The 26,582-nt window shown below is 41.8% G+C and overlaps 3 protein-coding genes and 1 long non-coding RNA gene across 6 annotated transcripts; 2 read left to right on the plus strand and 2 right to left on the minus strand.

Moving 5' to 3' along the window:
• The first annotated feature begins 703 nt into the window (after positions 1-703).
• LOC147225346 (uncharacterized) lies at positions 704-4,513 on the plus strand. Its single transcript, XR_015107405.1, has 4 exons — positions 704-818; positions 1,141-1,400; positions 1,541-1,695; positions 4,131-4,513. It is a non-coding gene; the product is annotated as an uncharacterized LOC147225346 (long non-coding RNA).
• A 965-nt stretch (positions 4,514-5,478) lies between these two features.
• On the minus strand, positions 5,479-11,155 carry LOC147225347 (synaptotagmin-1-like). Its single transcript, XM_086163741.1, has 9 exons — positions 11,093-11,155; positions 9,692-9,840; positions 8,437-8,609; positions 7,938-8,051; positions 7,683-7,850; positions 7,174-7,341; positions 6,961-7,078; positions 6,534-6,667; positions 5,479-5,902 (listed from the first exon to the last, which is right to left on the minus strand). The coding sequence occupies exons 2-9, from the start codon at positions 9,828-9,830 to the stop codon at positions 5,696-5,698; spliced, it is 1,221 nt and encodes a 406-aa protein (XP_086019867.1). The 5' UTR covers positions 9,831-9,840; positions 11,093-11,155; the 3' UTR covers positions 5,479-5,695.
• Positions 11,156-12,965: 1,810 nt separating this feature from the next.
• Positions 12,966-16,217, plus strand: bbs10 (Bardet-Biedl syndrome 10). 2 transcript variants are annotated; one of them, XM_086163439.1, is made up of 4 exons: positions 12,966-13,017; positions 13,549-13,755; positions 13,865-14,836; positions 14,934-16,217. In XM_086163439.1, the coding sequence occupies exons 2-4, from the start codon at positions 13,565-13,567 to the stop codon at positions 15,658-15,660; spliced, it is 1,890 nt and encodes a 629-aa protein (XP_086019565.1). In that variant the 5' UTR covers positions 12,966-13,017; positions 13,549-13,564; the 3' UTR covers positions 15,661-16,217. The 2 variants fall into 2 exon arrangements, with proteins under 2 accessions (XP_086019565.1, XP_086019566.1); XM_086163440.1 differs by having other exon boundaries at positions 13,865-14,953.
• Positions 16,218-17,304: 1,087 nt separating this feature from the next.
• On the minus strand, positions 17,305-24,799 carry cd9a (CD9 molecule a). 2 transcript variants are annotated; one of them, XM_086163441.1, is made up of 8 exons: positions 24,587-24,799; positions 22,700-22,802; positions 21,518-21,615; positions 21,040-21,114; positions 20,741-20,842; positions 18,660-18,749; positions 18,257-18,340; positions 17,305-18,159 (listed from the first exon to the last, which is right to left on the minus strand). In XM_086163441.1, exons 1-8 carry the CDS (start codon positions 24,653-24,655, stop codon positions 18,094-18,096), a joined length of 687 nt encoding a protein of 228 aa, XP_086019567.1. In that variant the 5' UTR covers positions 24,656-24,799; the 3' UTR covers positions 17,305-18,093. The 2 variants fall into 2 exon arrangements, with proteins under 2 accessions (XP_086019567.1, XP_086019568.1); XM_086163442.1 differs by lacking the exon at positions 24,587-24,799 and adding an exon at positions 23,274-23,507.
• Between the last annotated feature and the right edge of the window lie 1,783 nt (positions 24,800-26,582).

Here is a 26,582-nt window from a genome sequence, read left to right on the forward strand (position 1 = left end):
GGCGTTCTGCAACCTTTTCCGTACCAGGGACCAGTTTTAAGCATGTTTCCGCGGACCAGGAGCGAATAGTAAGGAGCAAATAATAAAAACTTTAGTCAGTTCACTGTATTTAATCTGAATACAACGATTACACGTTATATTAGGCAATTGCTATATTTTGCACCACAGCTTCATTATCTAGCCATTCATCGCAAATGATGCACAGCAGGTGCGGCGCTTGTGTATCACCTGTTGCGGTGAACCCGTAACTTAGTTCGGAATCTTGATATTTTCTTTTAAATGCAGCTTTCTTTTTGCCGGCAGTCTGCAACACTTCTGTGCTCTCATTGTTTGCTCGTTTCTTCCCAAAAAAACTATCCAGCCTTTGTTTCTGGCTCATTTTTTCAAGGGCTAGCTTGTGGTAGCTGATGTGTGAAATAGCGCGACGGAGTTAAGTGCGGCAGTAAGACAAAGGCGGGAACAGTCGTTTTTCAAAATAAGATCCTGAAGGTCTAGTGAAAAAATTATAATTTGTAACAAGAAAGGTTTTCTTCGCGGACCGCGGATAAGACTGTTTTTCTGCTGCTTACAACCACCGTCCAGTTCGCTGCATGTTTCAATCTTGACCCTTGAGATCGGCTAACTTTGAGAGCAAGTGCATCGATCACATGTTTTTGCACCCGCTGCAGAGCCGTCGCTTACGTCCATGTCCGACTCGGACCGGCAGGGCCCCTTGAAGTCGACGTCCACCGAGGGACAGGCTCTCTCGTGAGGCAGATCCACCGCCCAGCTGTTCCCGAAGATCGCCGGCTCATCCGTCCAAATGCCTGAAATGCACAGTTAAGAAATCAAAAGCGACGGGGACAAACGAATACATATGAATACATGCTAATGTCATACACTTCCTTGCATAAATTGCAGTAGCATCTTCCAAAAAGATTTAAACTACGATCAAGGCTTGTTTGGAATAACAAAGACATGGTTATTACTCTTCTTCTCTCTTCTCAGCTTCGCTCGCACTACAGTTTTCTGCGCAAACACAGGGGGGGATCACAGTTCATATTACCAGTCATTCATTCAAGGACTCTTGCTCCTTCGGGCCATTCAGCTCCCCCCCCCCCCAAAAAAAATCTACCAATTCTCTCCTTCTGGCTGTTTCAGGTCTGAATCGGTGTTGAGTGTAGAACAATAATAACCGAGTTGAGTGGGTGTTGAGAGAAGGGATAAGAGGACGAGGGGCCGGCCGGCCAGCCGGCAGGGCCGGTCTTACCGCGGGAGGTGGTGAGGTCATCGCTCGGAAGGTGGTTGAAATTCCCACACAAACCGCAGGGGGTACCCTGGTGTTCCTCGCTCATCTTGAGGTAGATACCCGAGCCTCCATCCCATGCCAAGGAGAAGCCAAAAACGCTCTTTATCAGCAGGTAATCGGCCAGCCGCTCGATGAACACGCCGCCGACCGTCCGAGGCAGAATTAACCTGACATTGCGCAAAGGCACACCGGGTCTCTCTCTCTCTCTCTCGCCTTCCTCAGAATATTCATATATTCATTATGCATTTTCAGGGCAAGCACACCTGCGACCTCCCTGATGGACCTGATATCCGGAGATGTGGATCTCCTCCTCGTCCGGGAGGAGCAGGCTCAGAGCTCTCGGGCACGAATACACACTCCCGTCGCACGCTCTGCTGTTGTGAACCTGAGCAGAGTACAACAAACGGGTGTGTCACGGGAAGGAAAAAAAAAAACACAAGATGCTATCATGAGTAGTGAGTCTTAAGAGTCGAATTCTAAATGTATGCTCTTACCCACACTGTGTACCGCGGCGTTGGCGAGTGGCAGTCCTGGGCGAGAACGTACGAACACGTCCCGGGAAAGTAGATGTATATTCCGTCAAATGTCTCAAAGTGATGCTGACCCCACGACCTGCAGATCCCGTCACGATCTTGCCCGTGGTTGGGAACTGGAAAGTGAAAAAAAATAAAATAAAAAGGCCATGTCAGCGAGACGGAGTGACAGGGATGCTTGGGCTCAAGTTTGGACTGTTAAGAAAGCCCATCTCCGATACGTCGGAGAGTTGTACGATGTCAACTCTCCGACGAATCGGAGGTGGAAAAGCGATGGACTGAACGAGCACAGGCTCTGCGAATAACCACGGAAAACAGTGGACCGTGGGAAAAAAAGATACTGAAAAATCAACTTTTAGTCTTGGAAATAGTGACCCTGTAAGATTCGGAGTCTTTGTAAAATCTCTGAGACTAGAAAGTCTTAAAAACTTGTCTTAAGACATGAGATGATGGTTTTCCATAAATCTTTTCCAAATCTTTTCTGAGACTTCCGATGTATGGCTAGTTTAAGGGAAGTTTAAGTTTCTCACGATGTGACGAATTCAACATATTTCCTTTTTCTACAGATAAAGAACAATGTTTTTACCTGTTTAATACTTTTTAAGATTCTTTATTGGTCACAAAATGGCAGTAGCCAAACGTCTTCTATGCTACTTAATCTAAGCTCTTTCTATGAGTTTGTATTGTTTTCAATGGCTTGTTTTTTTCCTTATATTTTGAGTATATTTTGATAGCAACTACTTTATGCCAGAGATCGAGCAGTCAATTTAGGGAGAATCTTATCTAAGGGTGAGAAATTTGAAAAAGACGGTGAGAATCAAAATTTTTTTGGGGCATATTTAAAAATCTAAAAAAATGTGAAAAATGTGAAAAAATGTTTGTTTTTGAACCAAACTCGATAATGGAATGCAGAAAAAACAGACACTTTTACTTCTACTATCAAAGAGTTTTTCAAGGCTGGGCTTAGTTCCAAGTCTTTGGAGGAATTATATTATTTCTGACTTGTTTGTACAAATGTAGTTTTAAAATGCATTTCTAATCACTGTTGCTTTCACGAGGAGAAAGCCAGAAATGTAGAAGGTAGGAACTTCATTACTTAGTCTTTTCAATTTGCATTTTAGTCTGTGCGTTACTTTTATACGTGCATGTCTGAGTCAGAAGAGAGAAAAATATTGACGGAAATCTGATAACTAATGTCAGATTGCGTGCGGGCATTATCAATATCCGTTGAGTGACCGAAGAGCGTGACGTGAATGACACACGCTCGCTACGTTAAAAACAACCGTGTGTTTTGTGCGTCGGCCTCCAGGTTGGCGTCCCTTCCGTGACCGAGGCCCGAAACCCGATCGAGATGCACGTCCGCATTACTCACCGATTTGGCAGCGATCCCCCTGCGCCTGGAACTGGGCGCAGTCGCACGTACCGCCATCCTGACACCAGCCGCCATTGAGGCAGCCGCAATATTCTGCGGACACACTCGAGTTCAGCCATACGTAAGGGGAAGGGGGTCGATTTCACATTTCGCGCGACGGCTCCCGTGTACCTGAGGAGGAATCTCTGGACGTGTAGTTGTGTAAGATCCTGCGCGACGGTGTGCCATCTGACAGCAGCGGCCTGTACGTCTGGTAAAATAAGCAGTTAAAACCAAGTTATAACACAACTGGTGACATTATACAAGTAGTGTACGTGCCCGTGGAAATTACAAGTTACATGACGGTGAAGGGGAGACTGTATGTGTGTCTCGGTTTTTACAAAGACCGCTTTGTGCTGGTTTGGGTGTTGTGCGCATGTGGATGCCCTGACCTCCTCCGGTTCTCTTAGGTGTAGTGTACCAACCTCCTCCCCGAGGAGATCCCGTTTCGTCCGAAGTGCATTAGCCCGTCTGCGCGCACACAAACAACGCGCATTAGCGAGGAAGGAATGGATAGTTAAGTGCACTTTACACCACTTTAATTCAGGTCTCCAAAGTTCTTATACCTGGACCCGAACACGTGTGAACACACAGGATGTGTGTCATACACACATACGCCCCAGTGGTAGACACCAGAACTGCACACGCCGTGTCTTATCGCCGGTATCTTGCAAACATTACAACTGAAATGTCTATTATTTTTAATTTGGTCACATGAAAGCTGATGTTTTACCTTTGGCGTTTCGCTTCTGCCGCAGGAAGGTGTGTCTGGGCTCCTTCAAAATAAAATCACAAAAAAAAATAAAAAATAAAAATTAAGTTAAATTTAACATTAAATGAAAAAAAAATTAAATCATGCTCAATTTTTTTTTTTTTTTTTTTCTGCAAAAACTTTCAGACTTACCCTGGAACACCAGCAAGTAGGAGATGGAAACCGTCACTAGAAGAAACCGGTCCACCGCCCGCTTTGAGTTCATCTCAGAGCTCGAAACCGGAGACGCCCCCACCTCCCGCAGCGAACGGACACGTTAACGGCGCATCCCGGCGGCTGGGAGCGGATTCCGGAAGTCTGCGATCGACGTTTGGTGAAACCCACCTGGACACCCGGTGCACGGCGCTCCATCCGCCCTCCGCCCCCCTGAGTGGGCGTGGGGACTCACACACTGTGCGCGTTTTTTTTTGTTTTTTTTTTTCCAGTCATAAGTTCAGTTTCGACGATCGCAGCACGCTTTATTTGTTATTATTATTAGCACTTTTTTTTTAAATATTGATAAGGCATGCCGGAACAAATGACGAGTTAACTACAATGTCATATGTTTATCCAGTGTTTTATAAATAGGTCTGGGTGTGCATGTGATTTTATTGCACATTTTTTAAATTAATTTTCAGTCAACGTTTCAAACATTACAAAAAAAAAAAAAAAAAATGAAAAAAATAGCTTTTGTTAAATGAGAAAACAAATAGATGTTAAAATTGATGTTTTTATGGGTTCGGGATTATGAACTTCACACAGACAGGGTGCATGGTTTTTTTTTTTCCCCATCAAAAGTTCAGTTTTGAGAATCACCAAAAGCTTTATGTGGTTATTATTATCAGTCTTTTTTCTTTTTTCTTTTTTTTTCACTGAAACAAATGACTAGTTAACTACAATGTCATGTTTATCCAGTGTGTTATAAATAGGTCTGGGTGTGCATGTGATTTTAATTGCACATTTCAAAAATTTATTTTCAGTCAATGTTTCAAACATTATGACAAAAAAAATTAAATAAATAAACAAATAAATAAAAAAAAAAAAAGGGAAAGCTTTTGTTAAATGAGAAAACAAAACAATGTTAAAATTGGGTTTTTATGGGCTCTGGATTATGAATTTCACACTGACAGGGTGCACGTTTTTTCCGTCGAAATCACCAAAAGCTTTATGTAGATATCATTATCTTTTTTTTTTTCTTTTTTGAATAAGTGATGACTCATGCTGAAACAAATGACGAGATAACAATAATGTAATATGTTTATCCAATGTTTTATAATCAGGTCTGGGTTTGTGTCTGCACCGCATGTGAGTTTATAACATAGTTTTTATATTAATTTTCAAATGACGTTTTAAACATTACAAAAAAAAAAAGAATTAAAAAATACTTTCATTAAATGAGAAAACAAAATGACGTTAAAATTGTGTTCTTGAGTTCGGGATAGTGATTATAGGTCAATCGTAATGGGAGAGTAGAAGACAAAATATTTAATAAAAAAAAGTTTAATAGGTTTGTACACAGTTCTACACATTTGCACAAGCGAAGCGTCATGAGGGAACAGTGCTGATTTTAGTACTGCATTTGTTAAAAGATAATATCCCGTGTATAATACTCAATGAAGCAGATTGTTTTCTGAAAACTGGGGGGTTTGGAGGGAATTAAAGTTAACACGGCCAGGTTTTTTGCACAACAGCTGCATCATGCAGTACAATGTTCATTTCTTGCTGGAAAGAAGGCCGTGGACTTCTTCCTCCTGTTGGAGGCTGTGCCACTGGGCTATCGGCCTCCGGGGGTTGGCCAGCATATCGGCCCAGTGGCGTTGCTCGGTCCCGGCGCTGGCGGCGCCCAGCAACACCATCCCGATGGCGTCGTTTTTCCCGATCTTGTCGTAGTCAAGAACGGTCACGGCTATCTGCGCCTTCTACGCGATCAACAAACCAACACAGAGAGGGAAACATTTCTGACGCCATACTGAAATTCACTGACGGTCTGACGACCATCATTTGATTCAAACTGACAAAAAAAAAAGGATTGATGTCTCAAGATATGATAAAACAGTTATTATGACATTATATTAAAAGTCTATTCAAATATATGTGTAATTTTTAGATTTATTTTTTCTTATTTTATTGTTTTACCTATCTATCTATCTATCTATCTATCTATCTATCTATCTATCTATCTATCTATCTATCTATCTATCTATCTATCTATCTATCTATCTATCTATCTATCTATCTATCTATCTATCTATCTATCTATCTATCTATCTATCTATCTATCTATCTATCTATCTATCTATCTATCTATCTTCATTATTTTTTTCTAATAGTTTTTAAAATCAGCCGGTTTAGTGACGTTAGAAGTTATTTCTTAAAATTCCTTCATCAAATAGACTCTAAATAATACCTTTTTCATACATTTTCGATATTATTACGCATTTTCTACCTCCCAGTATCAGTATTCGTATTGATTCAGAAAATCCAGCATTGGTCCTGTGTTTTTTTCTCTCATGGTCTCATCGTGTTTATGTGACGTGTTCGTACTCATACCTCGATTTGTTCGCACGGCACCTCGAAGCTGAAGGACTCGTTGTAGTAAGGGTTCAGCGTGTTCTTCTTTATCGTGGTCTTCTTTTTCTTGAGACGTTTCCCATTGAGCATTAAGTGGATCTTCACGTACGGGTCTGACGGCGAGAGAGCCAGAGAGGCATCTCATCACGACGCGATCCACAGTCACAGTGCTGACGCTCACGTATCCTATTATAATATCTATATTTTATATGATATTATAAATAGAACTCGGCATGAAGTAATCATTTATGCACACATTACTCATCAAGTACCGTTCAGATATAAAATTAATATTACATGTTCATTTTTAATCCAATGGAATGCAATTTGGTCAACTGATGGTAGAGATGGTTAAATAATTTCGGGGTTGATTTTGCTTGGGAGTCGCTCACGCTGCCTGACTCACCAGATAATCCACCCACGTCCATTTTTTTCAGGTTTTTGGCCTCCAGGATGACCACTGTGAGTTTCCCCGCGGTGGGGACGTACCTCAAGGACAAACAAATGTCCCCGAGCCGCTCACTCTGACCAAGAGGGGAAAGTTATATTTCAGCAAGACGTCAAAACGTGAATTGGACCGATGCATTAATACGGGTGAAAAATGATGGTGTCCTCCCACCTCCTCCTTCTCCGCCTTCTGCAGGTCCCTCCACTCCTGCAGGGATCGGCTGAAGTCCACGCTGCTCATCGGTATCTTCACGGCTCCGATGGCGTCGTGCTTCGAGAAACGGTCGAAGTCATACACGGTCATCACCAGCGTCTTCCCCCCCAGCTCGGTGTACTGAACCTGCAGACACCAAAAAAAAAATGCAGAAACCTCGGCGCGCGATCTGGGGCGGCCTTCTGCCTCGACCCGTTTAAGGAGAGAGAGATAGGGAGTGATAGAAATAAGTAGCGTTTGAGGTTTGCTAGTCATAGCAACGCTAGCGCTAACAGTTACACGGTTCAAGTTGACGTAATACGGTGATAGCTGTACTATTCACAAAACAACGGTTGCCATGGTTGCAACCTGCCTGGCTTCACTTTCTCTTCAGTTGCCATCCTCATCATCATCATCATCATCATCACTGTGGCAGGTAATGAGCATAAATAAGTATATTTTTGTTTTCCATGGAGTATTTTGTTTACCTTAAATGTGAACGTCTCGTTGAAGTTGGGCTCGAGAGTCTTCCTGTGCACTTTGGTTTCAAATTTTTTCTTTTTATCCGGGAGCAGGTAGAGTTTTACGTAAGGGTCGGAGCTGCCGCCGACGTCCATGGCGGGGAGCTCGGCGGCCTGCAAGATGCCGACCACCAGCTGGGACGTGAAAAAGAAAGTGAATATTTTGGAGAAAAACAAGGCACGGCAGGGCGAAGGAAGCATCACCGAATATCAGCGTCTCACCGTGTTGTCCGTGAAGTTGTAATCTAAGGAGAAATGCAGTCTGCCAAGCTTCACCTCCTCTTTGGGCGCGTTGTCTGACAACTTTGTTTCTTTGTCGCCTTCCACTTTTAGTGGCTGCGCGCAAACAAACACGTACACACAACACACAGTTAAGTGATACGGCTCTACAAGTAATCAATGAAGGGCTTTTGGTGCGGCGTGTGGAGCAGTTTATTTCGCCTGCCAGCTGTGTAGAATTACACGGTCGGAATCAATTAAACAAATATAATGCAACCTAAATCTTTTTTTTTATTGTGTGACTTGCATCCTTGCTGACCGTGAAATCTGAAAAATCTCATCGCCGACCTCAAACTACAACTCTGGCTGACAGTTTTACTTCTCCTGTGATGCATTGATGCCAGGAGTGTGATACATCACATGAATTGTGTGTGTGTGTGTGTGTGTGTGACGGCACAGTTGTTTGTGAGTGTGTGTGTGTGTTTGTGTGTTTGCGGCGTACCTCGCAGTAACCTCCATCCATTTCTGTGTCAAAGTCTGCCTTGCTCTTCCCCTTTTTCTTGTCCTTTTCTTTGTCCTTGTCCTTTTTCACGAACTTCTTCCACATACACACAGCAGAGGAGAACACCACACACACACACACGATACAGAGGGCAGCGACTGCCCATGATGGCACTGCGAACCAACGCAAAGAACACACACACACACACACACACACACACACACACACACGTTTCAATTTTTCAGTTCTGTACAGTTGAGACTCAAGTAGCCTCATTGTAGAAACAAAGATACTATTCCGTCATAAAAATTGATTTTCTTCAATACAATATGCAGGTATTAAAATCCTTGTGGTGCTAAATCAGTGCTTTCCTTGTTTTTGGGTATTATGTTATCTCTACTGTTATCGTGCTTCTTCTGGATGTCTTATGGGCAATATAATACAGAGCTCTTATATCAGATACCCATTTATTTATGTATTTTCATATGCGATTACACTGTAATAGAAAATCTCCACTACTCAGCATTAAAAAATATTTTTGTAGTTTTAATACTTTTTAAGCTTTTATCAAAAATAAAAAGTGTACAATTTTATGCATTTTATATCCTGCATTTAAATTAAACATCACAGTAAAGACAGTAGAGGATGCTAGTCCAGAGAGGTGATATTGACTAAGAGGAAAATAAAGATTATCAGGTGCAAACAAAGATTAGAATTTTTTTGGTAATGTTTTACATATATAAGAAATAAAAAACAACATACAAAGGCAGTTTCAAGAAACTGGAAAGTTAAAATCAGGTAACTGAAGAAATGATTGTAGACACATAAACAGTAAGGAAGGTTCAAAAACCAAAAGCAAAAATAAATAAGTGCATTAAAAAAAAAAATCACGCAAAGCATCACATGGTCATGCAAATAGTCGTTAAAAGGATGAAAAATGGAAATTTAATGCCCTTCAACTTTCTCTTATCAGTGTCACTGCACAGGTTAAAAAAACCAAACCTTTTTGAAAGTTAGAAATTAGAGCATCACTCTGTAACTGTTGCCAGGTTTTGACCCAAATATTCATAAAACCAAGCAGACTGACATTATTAGGAGGGCACTATCCTCATGCCCTCCATCTTTTACCAAAAAGAAAACAAATATGATAAGGGATGAAAACATCTGTCAGGACGTCATTTTGAATTGGCTGTAATATGACTTGAATAACATTTTTTTGTTGTTGTACAAATTCCTCAAGCTATGTTTAACTCACTATGGATGCTTCGCAGCTCGCTCCTGAATTTATCGGGACTGCGGCCGCCTGACAGTTCATGGCTGGAGTTGGCGGCGGCGGTCGGCGAGGGGGAAGCAGCCGCAGGTGTCCCCGGGGCAGATTCATGGCTTCCGGTCATTATGTAACACCTGCGATCGGATCCTGGATTAAACTGGTGTGGAGGTTGGGGTGGGGTTATACTCCTTAACTCAAAGTGGGGGGAGAGGGGGGAAAACGATATTGAACATTATATCAGAGAACATCGGTCAAAAACCTACAATCACACAAGTTAAACTAAACAAACAAAAAAAAAAAGTATGTAATTATTTTACAATTGAGTGGAAGTGGTGGGTGGGCATGCAGACTGACAGCGTCTGACCACCCCTGTCAGAATAACTTCTCCTCTTTCTGCTGGCTTGGCGCTAACTAACGACTGAACCCGGGATATGTAAGCTGCTGTCTGCCAAACCTGCTGACATGGAGGGGAGAGGAAAGGAGGAACGGCATGGAAGAGCGGGGGGGAGGATGATTAGGAGCATCACACACGGACCTCTGCTGGTCCACAGCAGGCTGCCAGAGGTGAGGCTCCTGTGCCAAGGTCACGCTCAGCTCAGGCCAACAAGGTATTACTCCGGTGCCAACACTCAACTCTGATTTGCAAATCTGTTTTCAATGGGTTTTTTTTTTTTCAACCCCACAAAGAACAGCACTGGGAGATAGACGATCTTCTGTTTATTGCGGATGAACAATTTAAACAGATGTGTGAGTTACTTAATAAGCACTCCATCTGTGGAAGATACCTCTCGTGAATGTTTCCACTTGTACAGATATTTTTTTTAATTCTGCAGACGATCCAGATATTGAGTATTGGTTGCGTCAGCATTATCTAATCTCGTTTTTTTTGAACTGCTGTACTTTTGGAAGCCAATGTCAAACATCAGAACAAACGGAATATATCAAGGTTTCTATCGCAGATGCCGAAAAATAATAAGTTTCATTTCTTATACAATTCATTCGTGATTACAGGAATGCTCAAATAATTTGCACACCTCCTGCTTTTTTAAACATTTTCTGCTGAAACTTATGGTGAGGGAAATTCTACAAGCAACTCACAAGGCTGAAAATACACACTCAGGCATATTCTACATCAAGTTGAAAGTTTGGCATCTCAGTCTTGACATCTTTCAAGCATAAAGAAAAGTACTAAACTCAAATGCCAAATTAATCACCATCGCTGTTAATATGTCCCGGCTCGTATTCACCAAATCTAATCACACATCTAATTCATTTTCAAAATATGCCATAAGTTGCATCAAAAACTATCATGGTCAAGTAAGCGAAAACAGAAGTCCTATTTTTTTCGTGCAATGAAGAATAGAACAGGAAACAGAAAAGACCTACCCGCGTTTTGTCGTCCCGGCAGCGACGCTCAGATGCAAGAGTGCTCCTTTTTCCCTAAAGGGAGAAGAGGAGGAGCGGAAGAGATGACAAGACCAGAGAGGAGAGGAGCACAGGCGGAGGGAAAGGCGAGGAAGAATGTCAAATGATTTTCTCCTTTTTTGTTGCCTTTTTTTTTTTTTTTGTTGTGTCTCACCACACATCTAGAGGAAGAATGCGGGTGTCCGAAGCTCGGCTATCATCAACACTATGTTGACTCTAGTTATTTAGGTTCCCGTGGGACCGCCGTTGCTTATTTCTAACGTTTTGGTCTCGTGACCTCTGTCCCATCCTGACAGGTCACCCTCACCAGGCCACCGATAAATATTCATTAATGTAGTGACATGGCTTTTTAAAGGCTCGTTAGCATACTGAGAATTCAGCAATAGAGGGCATTTAAATTCAGAGTGGACAGCACCGTGTGTGTGTTGGCGTGCGCGCATATGGCAGAAACTGCAGAACTGTCTCATATTGTCTATGTATAGATGATGTTGCCTGATATAGAAACTTAGGATGTGGTTTCTGCAGCAACACAGAGATCAAGTTGCGGCTCCACCCTGTTCACCTTGAGGTATCACAGCGTGGCAGAGATACTGTACAGAAGGAGGGGACGGTGGAGGACGGGGCAGAAGGGGGCCTGACATCACTTCTGTCTGTGATATTTAAAAATAGACTTATATTTGAATTTGGCTCAGGAAAAAACTACTTCACATTTATGTTGGTATTATCTGTCTTGAGTCTTTGCACTTAGGTGTAGGCCAGATATTCACTCCAACTACAGTTAGTGTAATTATTGGTACATTTCCTGGAGAAGCCTTTACATCAAGATCTGTTATAAGATAAGATAAGATAAGATAAGATAAGATAAGATAAGATAAGATAATGGGAAATTCCTTTGTCACAGCAGTGTAACAGTGTATAATACAGCAGTGTAACAGTGTACAATATAGTGTATAATGTGTAGCAGTGTATAATGGAAAAAAAGGAAATAAATATGAAGATATATATACACAGAAAAGCAGAAGACAGAAGATAGCAAGACAAAAAAAAATCTAGACTAAATAGACAGCAGATAAATAGACGGCAGACAGCAACATCAGCGACAGTAACATCAGGGATGACAACCGGCAACATCAAAGAATAGTGAGGGAGAAAAATACACATCCAGAACTAAAAAACAATATAAATAGTGTGACAAAAACATAAATAAATAGCAATGAATAAAATGAATAAGCAAAAATAGGCCGGATGACAAACATAGGAATGTATATATATTTTGAATATTGTTTAACGTGTTGCATTTTGACAATAGGTTCAGCCAGAGTTTATATGTCTATAAACAGCCTGGCTTTTATTTGGAACTGCATTCAGTAAGTCACAAAGTCTGCAAAGTGTGTATAATGTGTTCACGGCTGCCATTCATCACTGTGGTGAAGCCCATAAATGACATCCGCGGTTAAAGTTTCAGGCGAGCCACAGTGAGACACCTTGCATGGCAAGCATAATAATTCTGTTACTGGAACAAAAATGAATTTACAATCTCTCATCATTTTGCATTTATCTGTTCTTTTTCTGTCATCCAAAAAGCTTTCCGTAAAAAAAAATATTGTCCTGCAACTTTACCTCTGGACCACCTGTCGGCTCTCTCATGTATCACTATTCATTTCCCAATGTCTGCACACATGCATATAAAACGAAAATTATTTTGGATATAAGCAAAAAGAAATAAGTATTTATTTGTTTTGTGCCATATCGCAGTTGGTTGTTGTTGTAGTTCCGACCTCCCACCACTAGGTGGCGGTCGTGTTTTCAAAACCAAGTCACAGCAGCGCACGAACCAACCGTTTCTAGGTTACGATAGGAAGCTTTGCTGTGCGGGCCGGCTAACGGTAGGCTAATTTTTCTATTTATATGTTTTTACTTTAACCCCGGTAGCGTGTGTTTTGTTGAAAGAACACCCAATGTTGTCCGTGTCCCTCCCGAAAGTGACACAAGCTCAGTCGGAACATCGTCGATATGAGAGCAGTGATTTTAGCTAGCAGAGTAGCTAGCAGATGCTAATGTATTCACTCCCTCGGAATATTAGAAAAGCCAAGTAAATTATAAGTACAATGGTTGTTATGACAGGAATAGGAGCATTTACGAGGGCTCTGCCTACAGGGAAAATGTCATTTTTATTCATATTGCGGTTAAAATTAAAATGAGTATTACAGTTTATAAGCCGGTCCGGATGAACAGAGCATTACAGGTAGCTGGAGTATTACTTTGATCCTGATAGCACCTTGTCAAAACAGACAAGGGTATATTCTTACTTTTAATTCAGCTTTTAGGGAAAAACGGTTAAACTTCACTGATACACAAACACATTGAAACACATGGTATTATAGTTGTTCAAAAATTTGTGCAATCATTTTTTACAGCTGGAAGTTGCCCAGGATGTCATCGGTGGAGCATCTTCATCTTAAACACGTCCTGCAGACCGTGGGTGCCCTGGAGGCCGTCATCCTTCGTAGTTTTGGTCCAGAAGGAGGGCAGGTTCTGTTCACCCGCGACACTGGACAGCTCATGTTGACCCGGAGTGGGACGTCCACTCTCAGAGCACTGCGACTGGAACACCCAGTGGCCCGGTAACACAGACATTTCCTCTCTTATCATTGTCATGTATTTCAGTATTGTTTGTTTTTTTGTGTCTTTTGTGATGTATTGTTGTATTTTTTGTTTTATTTTTCATTTTAGAATGGTGGTAGAGTGTGTTTGGAAGCACACGGCAAAAGTAGGGGATGGATCGAAGACATTTATCCTCATGCTGGCGTCACTTCTACGGATAATTCGTAATACAGCCTTCAAGGAGCTCAATGTGTCTCCTAACTATAACTCAAGGGGAGCCACAGAGGCCAGCACGAGTAAGCGCTTGGCTGAAGAATTGCTGGCATTTGTGCAAGAGAAGCTGGGTGATGTCATTGCTGTCGGAGTGGTCCCTCATGGATACTGTCTTCTGTGGCAGGATGTCACTGCTAAAGCCAAATCTACAGGAACTGACTGTTTACAAAAGTTGCTTGCGTCATTCTTTTACACTCGCCTGGGTCGTAGCCACTGTGACCTTATGGGTGACCTCATCTGCAAACTGCTCGCTTACTGGAAGTTTGAAAAAGATCTGCGTTTCTCATCACTTCGGTTCATAAATGACAACTTTTCTGCTTTGCATACGCCTGTGTCAGGCTTTCCAATTAACTGTTCACGTCTGGTTGAGGGGCAAGTCATCCACAGGGACTTTGCTACACCCTGTCTTCACACTGGCCAACAGCCTGTTAAAGCAGTGGTTTTAACCAGGTGCCTGCAGCCGAAACTACTGAACATGGGAGAGGTGTTGGAGCTTAGAGAGGGGAAGCGATTGATGGAGCAGAACGCAATGAATATGAACAGTGTCGTTCAGTTAAGCACCTGGGCGGAAAAGTCAGTAGAACGCGTTATTGCCCAACTACGAAAACTCGGAGTCTCCGTTCTCCTGTCGGCGGTGAAGCAGTCAGAGGCAGTTTTAGCTTTAGCCACACAGGCTGAGATTTGTGTGGTGGAATGCATCAGTGAGGACGAACTCTCCCTCGTTGCCCACCTAAGTGGGGCCACACCTGTTTGGGACTGCCGGGCGATACAATCGGAAGATGTCGCTACTCTGGCCTTTTGCCGACCGATATTGCTGGGAGCCCATAGGTCTGAAATCTTAATTAAATTTAAACAAACACACATCACAGGGCTTATATGATTTTTATCCACTGACATTTATTTCAAACGCCTATTCTCTTCACAGGTATGTTCATGTGGCTTTCCAGGACTACCAGGAAGATGTGGTAAAACCCTGCAGTGTAATCATTTGTGGGCCAGGTGAAGGGCAGACGGATCAGTATGCAGGTGCATTTCAAGATGCCCTTCGTATGCTGCACGCAGCATGGGAGCCCAGCTTTATGCAGTCCTTCAGTAGCAAACCTGTACACACAGGCAATCAGAATGACGGAGCAAAGTCCCTTTCAACCACAACTTCCCCGCCTCAGAGGTGTGCGTTGGAGCCAGGCTGTGTCATAGGTGTCGGGGGGACATTTGAGTTTCTCTTACATCACGCACTCCTGAAGTATGGGGGTGCTAACCCGGTGTCCAATCACACACATGCAGGTGTCCCTGTTTCCCAGCTCTTAGCGACTGCACTTCTCTGTGTCCCCCAGCAGATTTACTCCCAAAGAACAAGACGTTCCCTGCACGTTCAAACAAAGGTCCTGAGCTCACTTCTGATTCCTCTTCAACCTCCTCCTCCACAATCCGGTGAAACTAGTATGCACTCCTGTAGAGAAGCAACTAAAGATTTGACATCGTCCCCAGGCCTCGAATCGGTAAACTGTAAATATCAGCTGGTTCTGGCTGTGGTTCAGTGTCTCACCAGTCTTCTCCGAGTAGACGCGGTGCTGCACAAACACACCGCCTCATATACGCATGCATGCCAACTTGCAGAGAAGTCCCAAGAGGCCACAGAGGACGACGTGTGAGTGAGACTGTCTTCACATTTTTGTCAAACTTAAAAGGTATTTAATCCTTGAAGGGAATTTGTGCCATTTTACCTTCTCCCAGCATTTTTTACAGCCCCTTTTGCTGATATTCATTGATGGAGTTAACAAAAGTATTTTTGTATGTTGCTATTTATACCCCCACAATTTTCCCAGCTGTTCTACAGCAGCCTGCCCTGAACCTAAATTAGTGATCAAATTAACTGATAACCATAAAGGATATGTGAGATAGTTCAGTGTTTATCACAGAGCAGCACAACACTATTACCCACATACTCCGTTTGATTTCTTTTCATGTTTTTTTTAATAACATTCCTCTTCTATAAATGGATTTTCATTCCCTTGGCTATTCCTCGGTCAGTCCGCATACTGTTGCAATAAAGACAAACAGAAAACAACATACCCATAAATAGACACTTTTTTTTTTTTTTGAGTCAGTGTTATCTCTGTAGGCCAGTTTAGAGGCAACACCCAGCTGTCAACGTGCAAATCAGGGTGCACATTCTTGTGCTGCCAACAGTAAATCCATTTTCCTTAGTACTGAGTCATCTGGCAGTAACTAGTTCCTGCTGTGTGCTTTTAGTTCACAACAAATGTTTTCATAAAATGTGTGGAGATAAATAAGGAAAACATGGACACTTTGTTGCCCTGTTTGTTCCTCTCATCAAACAATATGAGTCACATGTGATTGTGCCACTATCACAGAGATAAGGAACAATTCAGTGTTTGTCTTTGCTTTGAAGAACCTGATTGTTAAGGAACCCACTGTGCTCTGTAAACGCTTTTTCGCCGAATCTTAACATGTTGTTTCTTCGAGCCAGGATAATACTGATGATTTAAAACAAGAGTTCACACTCAACTACCTCAAAAATCTCTTGTCTATTTAAAGCTTAAGAGAGAAACAGTCATGATACCTGTGGTTTTCTGGATAGAACTGAACCGAAATATGTTTTTTTCATGATTAGAATAGTAACATTTAAAACTGAATTGTCAGAAACCAGCTAAAAATCCAGACATTTCTGTTTCTCTGTTCTGTCGATATTTTGAATTGAGAGATAATATTGAGTGAATGGTTGTATCTTTCTATATGATGTAAATGAGGGAGTGAATATTTGAGAAAATAGAATAAGGGAGTGAAATGTTGCTATGTTTCTAAAGATTTAGATCCCAATTCCACGATAAGCATCAGATAATTAATGAATGGATGTCTGTGGAGCTTCTCAGTCATCCAGGTCACAGTGAATTCTTGTCGAAATCTTCTCGTCTCGGCAACTGGACTTGAATCAGAACTGAAGAAGCCTCTCGGATGAGGGGTCAAACGGCCACAAGTGAAGAAATTCAAGTCCGGTCGCAAAGACAAGAAGATTTTGACAATGAATTGATTCAAATGTCACCCGGTTCAGTTGTCTTTGAAAGAGAGTAAATACTGTGCCTCTGAAGAAACATCTCGAAAATTTGGCTCCGCAAACTGACTGTTGTTTAAATTGCACCGTCAGAGACAATTATAAATGTAATAAATGTTTGCCTTTTGAGCACAAGTCAAGTCAACGAACTATTTTACTCTGAAGTGTGTATGTGAGTGATTGTGTTCTGCATTAGGGCACGCTTAAGCAGGAAATGAGCCAGTTTCATTTTATATTTATGTCTTTGTTATTTGTCTGTGTTAACAGAGTGCAAAATGGTACAAATCAAACCAATCTATGTGAAATGAAAATATCAATTTAAAAAAAAAAGAACCCTCAGATGCAATACAATAATCAATTTTTATGTCTAACCTATTTTTTCATAATTAAAAACAACATTTACAGACAGTGTCAAAAATTGAAGGCATATTTTTAAGGTCAAATAAGGAGAAGGGATCAACTGAAACGTCACCAGAGTGACAGCCTTACACACAAACGTCAGTTCGGAGCTCAGCCTTCGATGGGCTCCGATTCATCCCTCCACCGTCTGAAGACGCAGGAATCATAAAATATCAATGGCTACTCTCGTATGAGTGGCTTTTTTGGTTGTGGTTCATCCTCTTGCCAGCGGGTGGCCCAAAGAGCTGGACAGAAATGCGATCGGTATATTATACGATGATCTCTTCTTTAGATAGTGGTCAATTCACAAGCACTTATCCCATTCAAATGATCACAAAATAACACATTTCTGTACTAGATTTCCACTGGAGCACAGATGACACCCATTGTATAGTTGGGCCTAATTACCACATTGTGTATATCTAGTCCAGACAGACGGGGCTAAGTTTCCTGAGTGTATACAGTTAAAACTGATAAACCCAGAAATATCTGTACAACGCTTGACTCGGTGTCTCCTTTAAACAGACAGTGTTTCTATTGGCAGTGGAGAGCCATGTGACTCCAGGAATGACATCATGCAACATTAACAAGGACTCCGTGGCTCGGCGGGGCATCACACCACTTCCCGAGACTTCCTGATGGCGCAGCAAAGGAGCATGCTAAAGATCATCCCGAACACCTGAAAGAGAGCGGGAGACCGGTACATTTCTTTCGTGCCCGCTATGTTTCGCAGATACGTTTTGAGTAGTTTATATCCGTGCAGTTGCAGAACTTACCATAATAATCCCGATGGTCAGACCCACTGCTCCGATGATGTGTAGTTTTGAGTCAAATACCTCATCGATGGCATCGGGACAGCTCTGCCAAACAGAAACTCCTCTTAACTCAAATCTATATGGAGCGTGGCTTTTGCCACAGTTTGTGTGATAAGACTGCACGCAGGCTCCAGTAAACCAATGTTGCCATAGAAACGCTGCAAGGAGGCGGGCCTGCGAAGGCAATACTGATAAACCCCAGACACATCAAACCGTCATTACGCGTTTGACTGGCCCTGCTCTCACTCGGCTGATGCATATCTGACATCTGTTATACCATCAGCCACACATCCGCCACCATCCTTTTCTCCAGACCGAAGCGCCGAAACGTGAACTGCTTGCAAAACGCAAAGGGTTGTCCCACCTTAGTAATGAGCTCCTCTAACGGCTCTCCTCGAGGACACGTGTCTTTGGCGAAATCCTCTACAGTGCCCGTGGGACCGCAACAGTTCAGCTGTAAACGTAAAGAAAAAAAAGCTTTACTTTGAGATGAACACATTTATTTGACAGGAGTATTTAAACTGGTTTACCTACGCAGGGAGAGCAGTTACATTTAGACCCGTTTGTGCAAACATTCAACATGTACAGTAAGAGGTTCAAGGCTTCCAGAAGGGGTATCTTTATTTGTGCAAAGCTTTGCTTTTTCATCTTGCGTTTCATCTTGCGTTAAATCTGCAACCCATTGCACTTGTCATTCGGGCAGCAAAAGGGGTCAAATTCATCGCCATAAACACAGGTCACTGCCATTATGGCTGCAGGTTAACTTGCCTTCTATTAACATGATCTTTGTTTATCTTTTTTTTTGGAAAGTTGTGAAGATGGCTTGTTAGTTGCTATTTTTATGACCGATTTAAGATCCCCCCCCCCCCCAATAATTTTCCATTCTTTTGTAGTCTGAGGGGATTTGAATATTGTCGTCATTGTATAATTTATCGAATAGTCATCATGGCACTTTAGGAGGGACACCAAACAACAGCAGTTAGTGGTTGGAAACTTTTGAATCAATCAATCTAAAGGGATTACACACTCCACAGAAGTACTGCATTTAATAGTTGAACTGCATCTCAATATTCTGGATTGTTTTTCCGTGAAATGAACAAGTGCAATAACATTTAGACGTTTTCCAATTGGAAACATCAACTTCTGTAATGAGAGATCATGTTATTTTTCAGTTATGTGTTAATTTCCCAAAGTCCAGTTGTTACATTTAACCGCATCTCCCATTTTTTTCACAGATGCAACATTTTATAATCATGAATGTGTTTTAAGTTTATACAACAAACACAAACGTAAAGACAAAGACTGGAATATACTCAAGGATTTCCCCCTGAATGTGAAGGTTATGAACAATCCTCGGTTCCTGTCCGTGATTTACCGTGATGTTTTTTCACACTGGATAAGGGGGACAACAATATATTGGATCTGAGTGCTTCTGACCTGCGATGGATTGCAGGATGCAGCGGGTCTTGGAGGTTTCGGAAGTTCAGACCTCGCAAGGTTAATGACATGGGAGCGGCGTCAAACTTTTACTTGTATTCGCTCATTGCAAGCATTTACTCACATACACATAAACAACCCCAGTCACATACAAAATGCTTTTACCTCACCCATAACATAATTAAGCTACATTGTTCTCGAAATCGTTATCATTTTGGATTTTGGCCTGTCTATGATAGAACGATACTCCAAACTTTTGCTGAGATATGGAACGTCATTAGCTGTATGTCTGAACCCAGATGGTCCTGAAGCCACGATATCAGTTAACACCAACAACCTGGTAACCAAATTAGCAAGCAAATGAAAGATAGCAGGTCCAAAGTAATAATACTAGCTGGATTGTGGGCTCCAAAGAAATTAGTGTAGAGGAACCTCGGGGGGGGGTTGCGAAAATTATATAATGAGGGAGAACATTGTACACCATTAAAATAGACTGGTGTATAAAACAACAATACAAAATGAATGGGAAATGTGGCCCCATTAAGAGAAACAGGTTTCCCTAAATAAGTTAAACAAAGCGGGAGTTCACCGAGGGGCCAAACTAAAGTAAAAAATTAAAAAAAAATCCCCATGAGCTAGCAATCGGCGACAGCGGCAAAGAATCCGGGCGGCCTTCGGTCTCAACCAATTGGTGTAGAAATCGAGCAGAACAGAGATGGAAAACAAGAGTGATGGAGTCATTGGTGGAGTGAAAGTTGGGTTCTGTTGACCTACTGCTTGTTTTTGGATCAAACCAGGCAGGGACCTTGTTGCTGTGAGGCAGAAGCAGTACCCTTTGTAACCTAAACTCTTATTCAGGCACTTTTATATTAATCTTCTCCTGGCCAACATGCCGCCAGATCATAAATACATTCATTTTTCAAAAAATACATCCTTACATGCAAAGTTAGTTTGCTTCGGATGCAAATTCAGAGGTGAAATAATTTAGAAATAGCAGAGGTGTCTCACCCCGATTTGAATCACATGCAGCGTCTCTCTGAGACGCTCGTCTTGTTTTTCCTTGTAGTTGTTGTAGGTTTGCAGGTAGAACGTCGTAATATCATTAACCACCTGTCGTAAAAGCAAAGAACACGATTTAATAAGCAGTTAAAAACAAACATTTTGTTCTCAGTTTCCCTTCAGTGCCATTTCACGTCAGTAATTAAGAAGAAATTCTCTATTGCTTCACCTGCGATTTTGTTTTGTTCACTGATCGAAAGGTGCGACAAAACAAAACAATAAAAGAAATTGCACTTTTTTGCATTTACCTTGCTTTGGTTGGAAAATCCCCAGACTCCTGCAGCAACCTCCACAGCAAATATGATTAGCAGGAAGAAGAAAAACTGCACAGAGGAAACACGGGGTTAGGAATATCCAATTTGCACATGCGCGTTTGTGCACGTGTCTTTTAAATACATGCACGGACAAGTACGGTTAAGGTCATCTAAGTGTAGCTCAACCCAATATGTGCAGGTCCCGCCTCCTCGGAGGTTTAGCGCAAGGGGATTAGGGGCAGACGGGAGTGATCAAGTGTTGGAAAATCTAGAGGCCGGCCTTGACACTGTCCTGTAAACACTGGTGAGAACAGGCATCTCATAGTTCTCATCACAGGGTCAGACCGCATTCCATCCGTGGAACGAACACGAGCGCTGAAACCGTGGCCTTTAAAAGCCAAAAGAAGTTCAGGCACCAAAAAAAACAAAACAAAACAAAGCAGGAAGTGCACGGTGAACGCGTCGCACGTACCAGTCCCAGCATACAAGGGGACTCCTGAATTGCCCCGCAGCATCCCAGAAATCCAACCACCATCATCAGGGCTCCAGCTCCGATCAGGATGTAAACACCTACGGGAGTGTGTCGTGAATTTCATGTAAACGCAATGGATAATTACACATATTAAATGATTTGCGTTTTACACGCAGATTTGTACCGTTTGCGTAGAAAATGAGGGAACACCACCCCGCCTCCCTTATTTAAACTTATAATTAGCAACTAACTTAAAATAATCAGCGAGAAATGACCTTAATAAATAGATTAAAACGTTTTTCCGCATTGTTTATTTAGTATGTATACCCGGCATGTGACTCAGCTCATGTGACGGTGTTTACCAAAGAGGATACAGTGTAAATAAAAATACATTTATATATAGAGAGATATAGTTAAATTTCTTTTTAATACTGCTTATATAATTTATAAATAATTATAATTATATATATAATTATAATTATAATTAGCAACTAACTTAAAATAATCAGCGAGAAATGACCTCAATAAATAGATTAAAAATAGATTAAAAATAGATTAAAATAGATTAAAACTTTTTTCCGCATTGTTTATTTAGTATGTATACCCAGCATTTGATTCAGCTCATGTGACGGTGTTTACCAAAGAGGATACAGTGTAAATAAAAATACATTTATATATAGAGAGATATAGTTAAATTTCTTTTTAATACTGCTTATATAATTTATAAATAATTATAATTATATATATAATTATAATTATAATTAGCAACTAACTTAAAATAATCAGTGAGAAATGACCTCAATAAATAGATTAAAAATAGATTAAAAATAGATTAAAATAGATTAAAACTTTTTTCCGCATTGTTTATTTAGTATGTATACCCAGCATGTGATTCAGCTCATGTGTTTACCAAAGAGGATACAGTGTAAGTAAAAATACATTTATATATATAGAGATATGGTTAAATTTCTTTTTAATACTGCTTAAAGATAGAAATTATTTGAGGTTGTCAAACAAGTCTTTGGTTATCATGAGTAAGCTGGGAGATGATTTTGTCTGATTGTACACCCAAAAGAATTAAAAAAAAAAAAATCTAGATAGGCGGAGGGATTATCAGTCAGGACGAAAGCGGTTTCCTGATTTCGAGGAGAACTGGCCCTTTAAGCGCCGAGCCCGTCTTACCTGTGTAAAACACATACGGAGAGTCCGATCCCTCGAACAGCCCCTTGGTCTTGGAATCTAATCTCAACCACAGACCCACGGCAAAGACGGCAGTGCCTGCAAGCTGAAGCAACAACACACAAATGCAGTGTCAGGTGCAGCCTGCGCAATGATCCACAGTTATGTTCACAATCAGGGTCGGTGAATGCAAAAAAAAAAACAAATTTTGGGGCAACAGTTAGTCCTTAAAAACTCAGGTGCCAGATGGGATGGATTTACCCGCGTAGCCTGTCTGAGAGGCAGTGTCTCCCGATGACATTTTTGTCATAGTTGTCGAGGCAAAGCCTCGCCGCAGGCCGCCCGGTAGATCTTGAACATGTTTTAGGAGCGTGGCATGTGTTTTTGCGGGTTAATGTTTAATTCCGCGTACACATGTTCCCTTTTTTCCAGAAAAACAAAACAACACGGCAAATCAAAAGATCTCACAGGGATGGAGGTGGGGGGAAACACCTGTAATACCGGCAGAAGAAATCACCCAACTCTGCTTTTCCTCCAGCAAGCACACCAGGAAGAGACAGAAAATGAAAACACCTACCCAGAAGAAAAAGTTGAAGACAAACATCAGATACTTGACACACTGAATCCCCCCGGCGACGGCCATGCCGATTCCTGTAAGTGAACGCGCCTCTGTGTTGTATTTCAAAAAAAAAACCTGTTCTGGCAAGAGTTTAATTTCTTTTTTTTAAGTAATAATGCTGTCAAGAGAAGAAGCTGTTTGAAAGAGGAAACATTTTTACGCCACGCCTGCTGTCACTTGATCTTATTCTGGGAGTGGCTAACTGACCTCCATTGTATGCTTGATAGGAATAACCTCAGCTTTGCTTCCTCTGTTGGAGAGTTTGGATCCATGAATGCTACACGTGCACAGGCATGCAGCTCGGTTCAGTGTTACTCAGCTTGCAAAAGATCAAATCCTTTCCATGAGCGGCTGCATGGCTTAAAAATGAACTCTGTTGTTACAGAACATCCTGTTTTAATGCTGTTATAACGTTTCCTGTGTATTTTTAATCGCCATCAGATATTCCAGTTGTTACTATATTTCATTTACTATTTTTTATTCACTCTTTGGTTTGTTGGTTCTCCTTCAAACACACACGCACACACACATACACTCTCTCACACGCACACACACACACACACACACGCACAAACAAAGGAACATCCTATAGGCTCGCAAATGCATGGCTCCGCTGGATTGTCTATTTATAGACGTGCAATTTGAAACGATCGGCCGTAAAAGGACGAAACGGTCGTGTGAACACGCACGCACACACGCACATGCACGCACAACTGCAAGACATGGAATATAAACACTTTAGACACACCCTGCTATTCGGAAGAATCTGTAGGGGATTCTATGTATACACTAGTTGTTCCCTGGCGTGCACGTCTCTCTAGAACACGTGATACAAGACGCAATTTTAATTATATCAGTCGCACACGCACACGCACACGCACACACGCCATCCCCGGATGCAGTCCATTAGAATGCCGTGGGCGCACAACTCCAGCGTGCGCGGTGGAACTGGGTCACTTGGCCACCGGGGGATTATCCGGTCCCGTTCAGCCTCCACACGGGCCGGGACAGCGTGGGGGAGGGGTGGCAGGAAGGGGGGGAGGGGGTCCAACCCACCCACCCGGCTCACTCATCGTTGCATGCACTATTCTCCACGCGGGACATTTTCACCAGAGAGGGTTAGGGTGGTTGGATCGTTTCAGCGGGTGAAAGATGCTCGGGTTGGCAAATGCGAACCTTCCCACGCACGGACCGGACGTGCACCCCCTTCCCAATCCCCCCCACACGCTCACACACATCCTTACCCACGCAACCCCACGCTATCAACTCACCCAGAATATGAGGTTGAAGGCAAACATCAGGTATTTCACGCACATCTCTCCTCCCGACAGAGCCGCCATGGTGCCGCTGCACGGCCGTGGATCGCTGCCGCTGCTGCTCCGCCGGCGTGGGCTCGGATCCCACGCAGGAACACGAGATGAGAGCTTTCTTTTTTTTGCTTTTGCCCAACTGCCTGCACGCACAACGAGGTTACCCGCTCACAGACGCGCCGGCGCTGATGCGCGCGTCGTGCCGTGCGCGCCTGTAGTGGTCCGCCCCCCTCCCTCCCGTAACTGGCTGCAAGGCGAAGCTTCCTGTAGTTTCTTTCATTTTTTTCCCCCCTTTTTATTCTTTTTATCAGTCCCACAATTCTGTATTAAAATCCACTGACGAGACGCTTCCCACGTTCACCTAAAAAATTAACCTTATTTTGCTACATTTTAGAATAAAAGCCGAGAAAGACTTCATGTGCGGCCAAATACAAGATCTATTGGAAAATACCAAGAAGTGCACATGTATAGCGGTGACTCAGACCAAAGAGGGGGATATTTGTGTGTATTCGTGTCTGTGTGTGTGTGCGTGTGTGTGTGTGTGTGTGTGTGTGTGCGTGCGGCTTCGAATCCCTGCAGCGCTCTGTGCATTGTGCACCGGGGCGATGACGTCATTATCTCGCAAAAAAAAGAGAAGCGCGTCCAGAGAGGGTTGGATTCTGTGCGTGAAAGGATGGAGGAATGAATGAATGAATGAATGCCGTGCGTGAACGCACGCATCCAGAACGCACCCACTTCATTGAAATCATTTCTTTGCAGGTTCGCATCGAGTCAGGCTGCAGATATTTAGTTTGTCACCGTTGAGTCATATTACTAGTATTATTATTGTTGCTGTTGTCGTTATTGTCGTCCTCACATTATTATTACTATTGTTGTTATTGTTGTCGTTTTCTCATTATTGTTGTTGTCATTATCACATTATTATTGTTGTTGTCATTATAAAAGTGCAATATTTCAGACTGTGCAATATTTCATCTCATCTCATAACAGCTACACTATAATATTCCCTTCTATCATACTATTGTGCACTCCTTACCTCACTTGTTACTAAGACACTTATAGTTTTATCACTGCTTACTAAGACACTTTATAGATTAACTGAAAAACTTTATAGTTTATAGTTTATTTTTATTTCTAATTCTGCCTTTCTTTTATTATTTATTACTGTTATATTTTCTGTAACTCTGGCACTGCAATTTCCTTCAGGATTAATAAAGTTGTTCTTATTCTTATTCTTATTCTTATTATCACATTACTAATATCATTGTTCTTGTTGTCATTATCACACTAGTATCATTATTGTTGTTGTAATTGTTGTCATTATCACATTATTTTTGTTGTTATTGTCATATCCCATTATCAGTATTATTATTATTATTGTTGTTGTTTTCATTATCACATCGTCGGTATTATTACCATCTGAATTATGGAATCAACTGAATTATTGATAATTATGAATTGATATTAATCACTGTATATTTGCTTACACTATTGCTATTTTGTCTGTTACTCTTTATATTGATTGATTGATTGATTGATTGATTTATAGGTAATTGATCGGTTACAATGACGCGCTGCTCTTCTTGATAATACACAGTGTTTCACCTGCTGTCTGGGAGGGAGGCAGGAGTGAGTACGTGGCTGAACTTTTGATGGCCTCAATATATTTAATTCTGATGGTTGTTATTTATTTTGATGTTATGTTCTGCACGTATTCCTGAGTTTCTTATCTTTGCTGTGCCATAAATCCACGAAAAAGACATCTTCCATCTCAGCAAATCTTTTGTTAGCTCGTCTTTCGATGTACGAGACCTATCACCTATCCCAGCCTCTCAGCAACTTGACACTTCCTCCAATCGCTACAATTATTATTATCATTATTATTATGTAAGATTTATTTGACGTTACTGTAGAACTTCTGGGATCATCCATGTGGCAATTCTCATCCTTGTTGGGG

The sequence above is a fragment of the Fistularia commersonii genome, chromosome 17 (assembly GCF_037954325.1).
Source record: "Fistularia commersonii isolate RoL2024-O1a breed Wild chromosome 17, RoL_Fcom_v1.0, whole genome shotgun sequence".
In the NCBI taxonomy this organism is placed as follows: domain Eukaryota; kingdom Metazoa; phylum Chordata; class Actinopteri; order Syngnathiformes; family Fistulariidae; genus Fistularia; species Fistularia commersonii.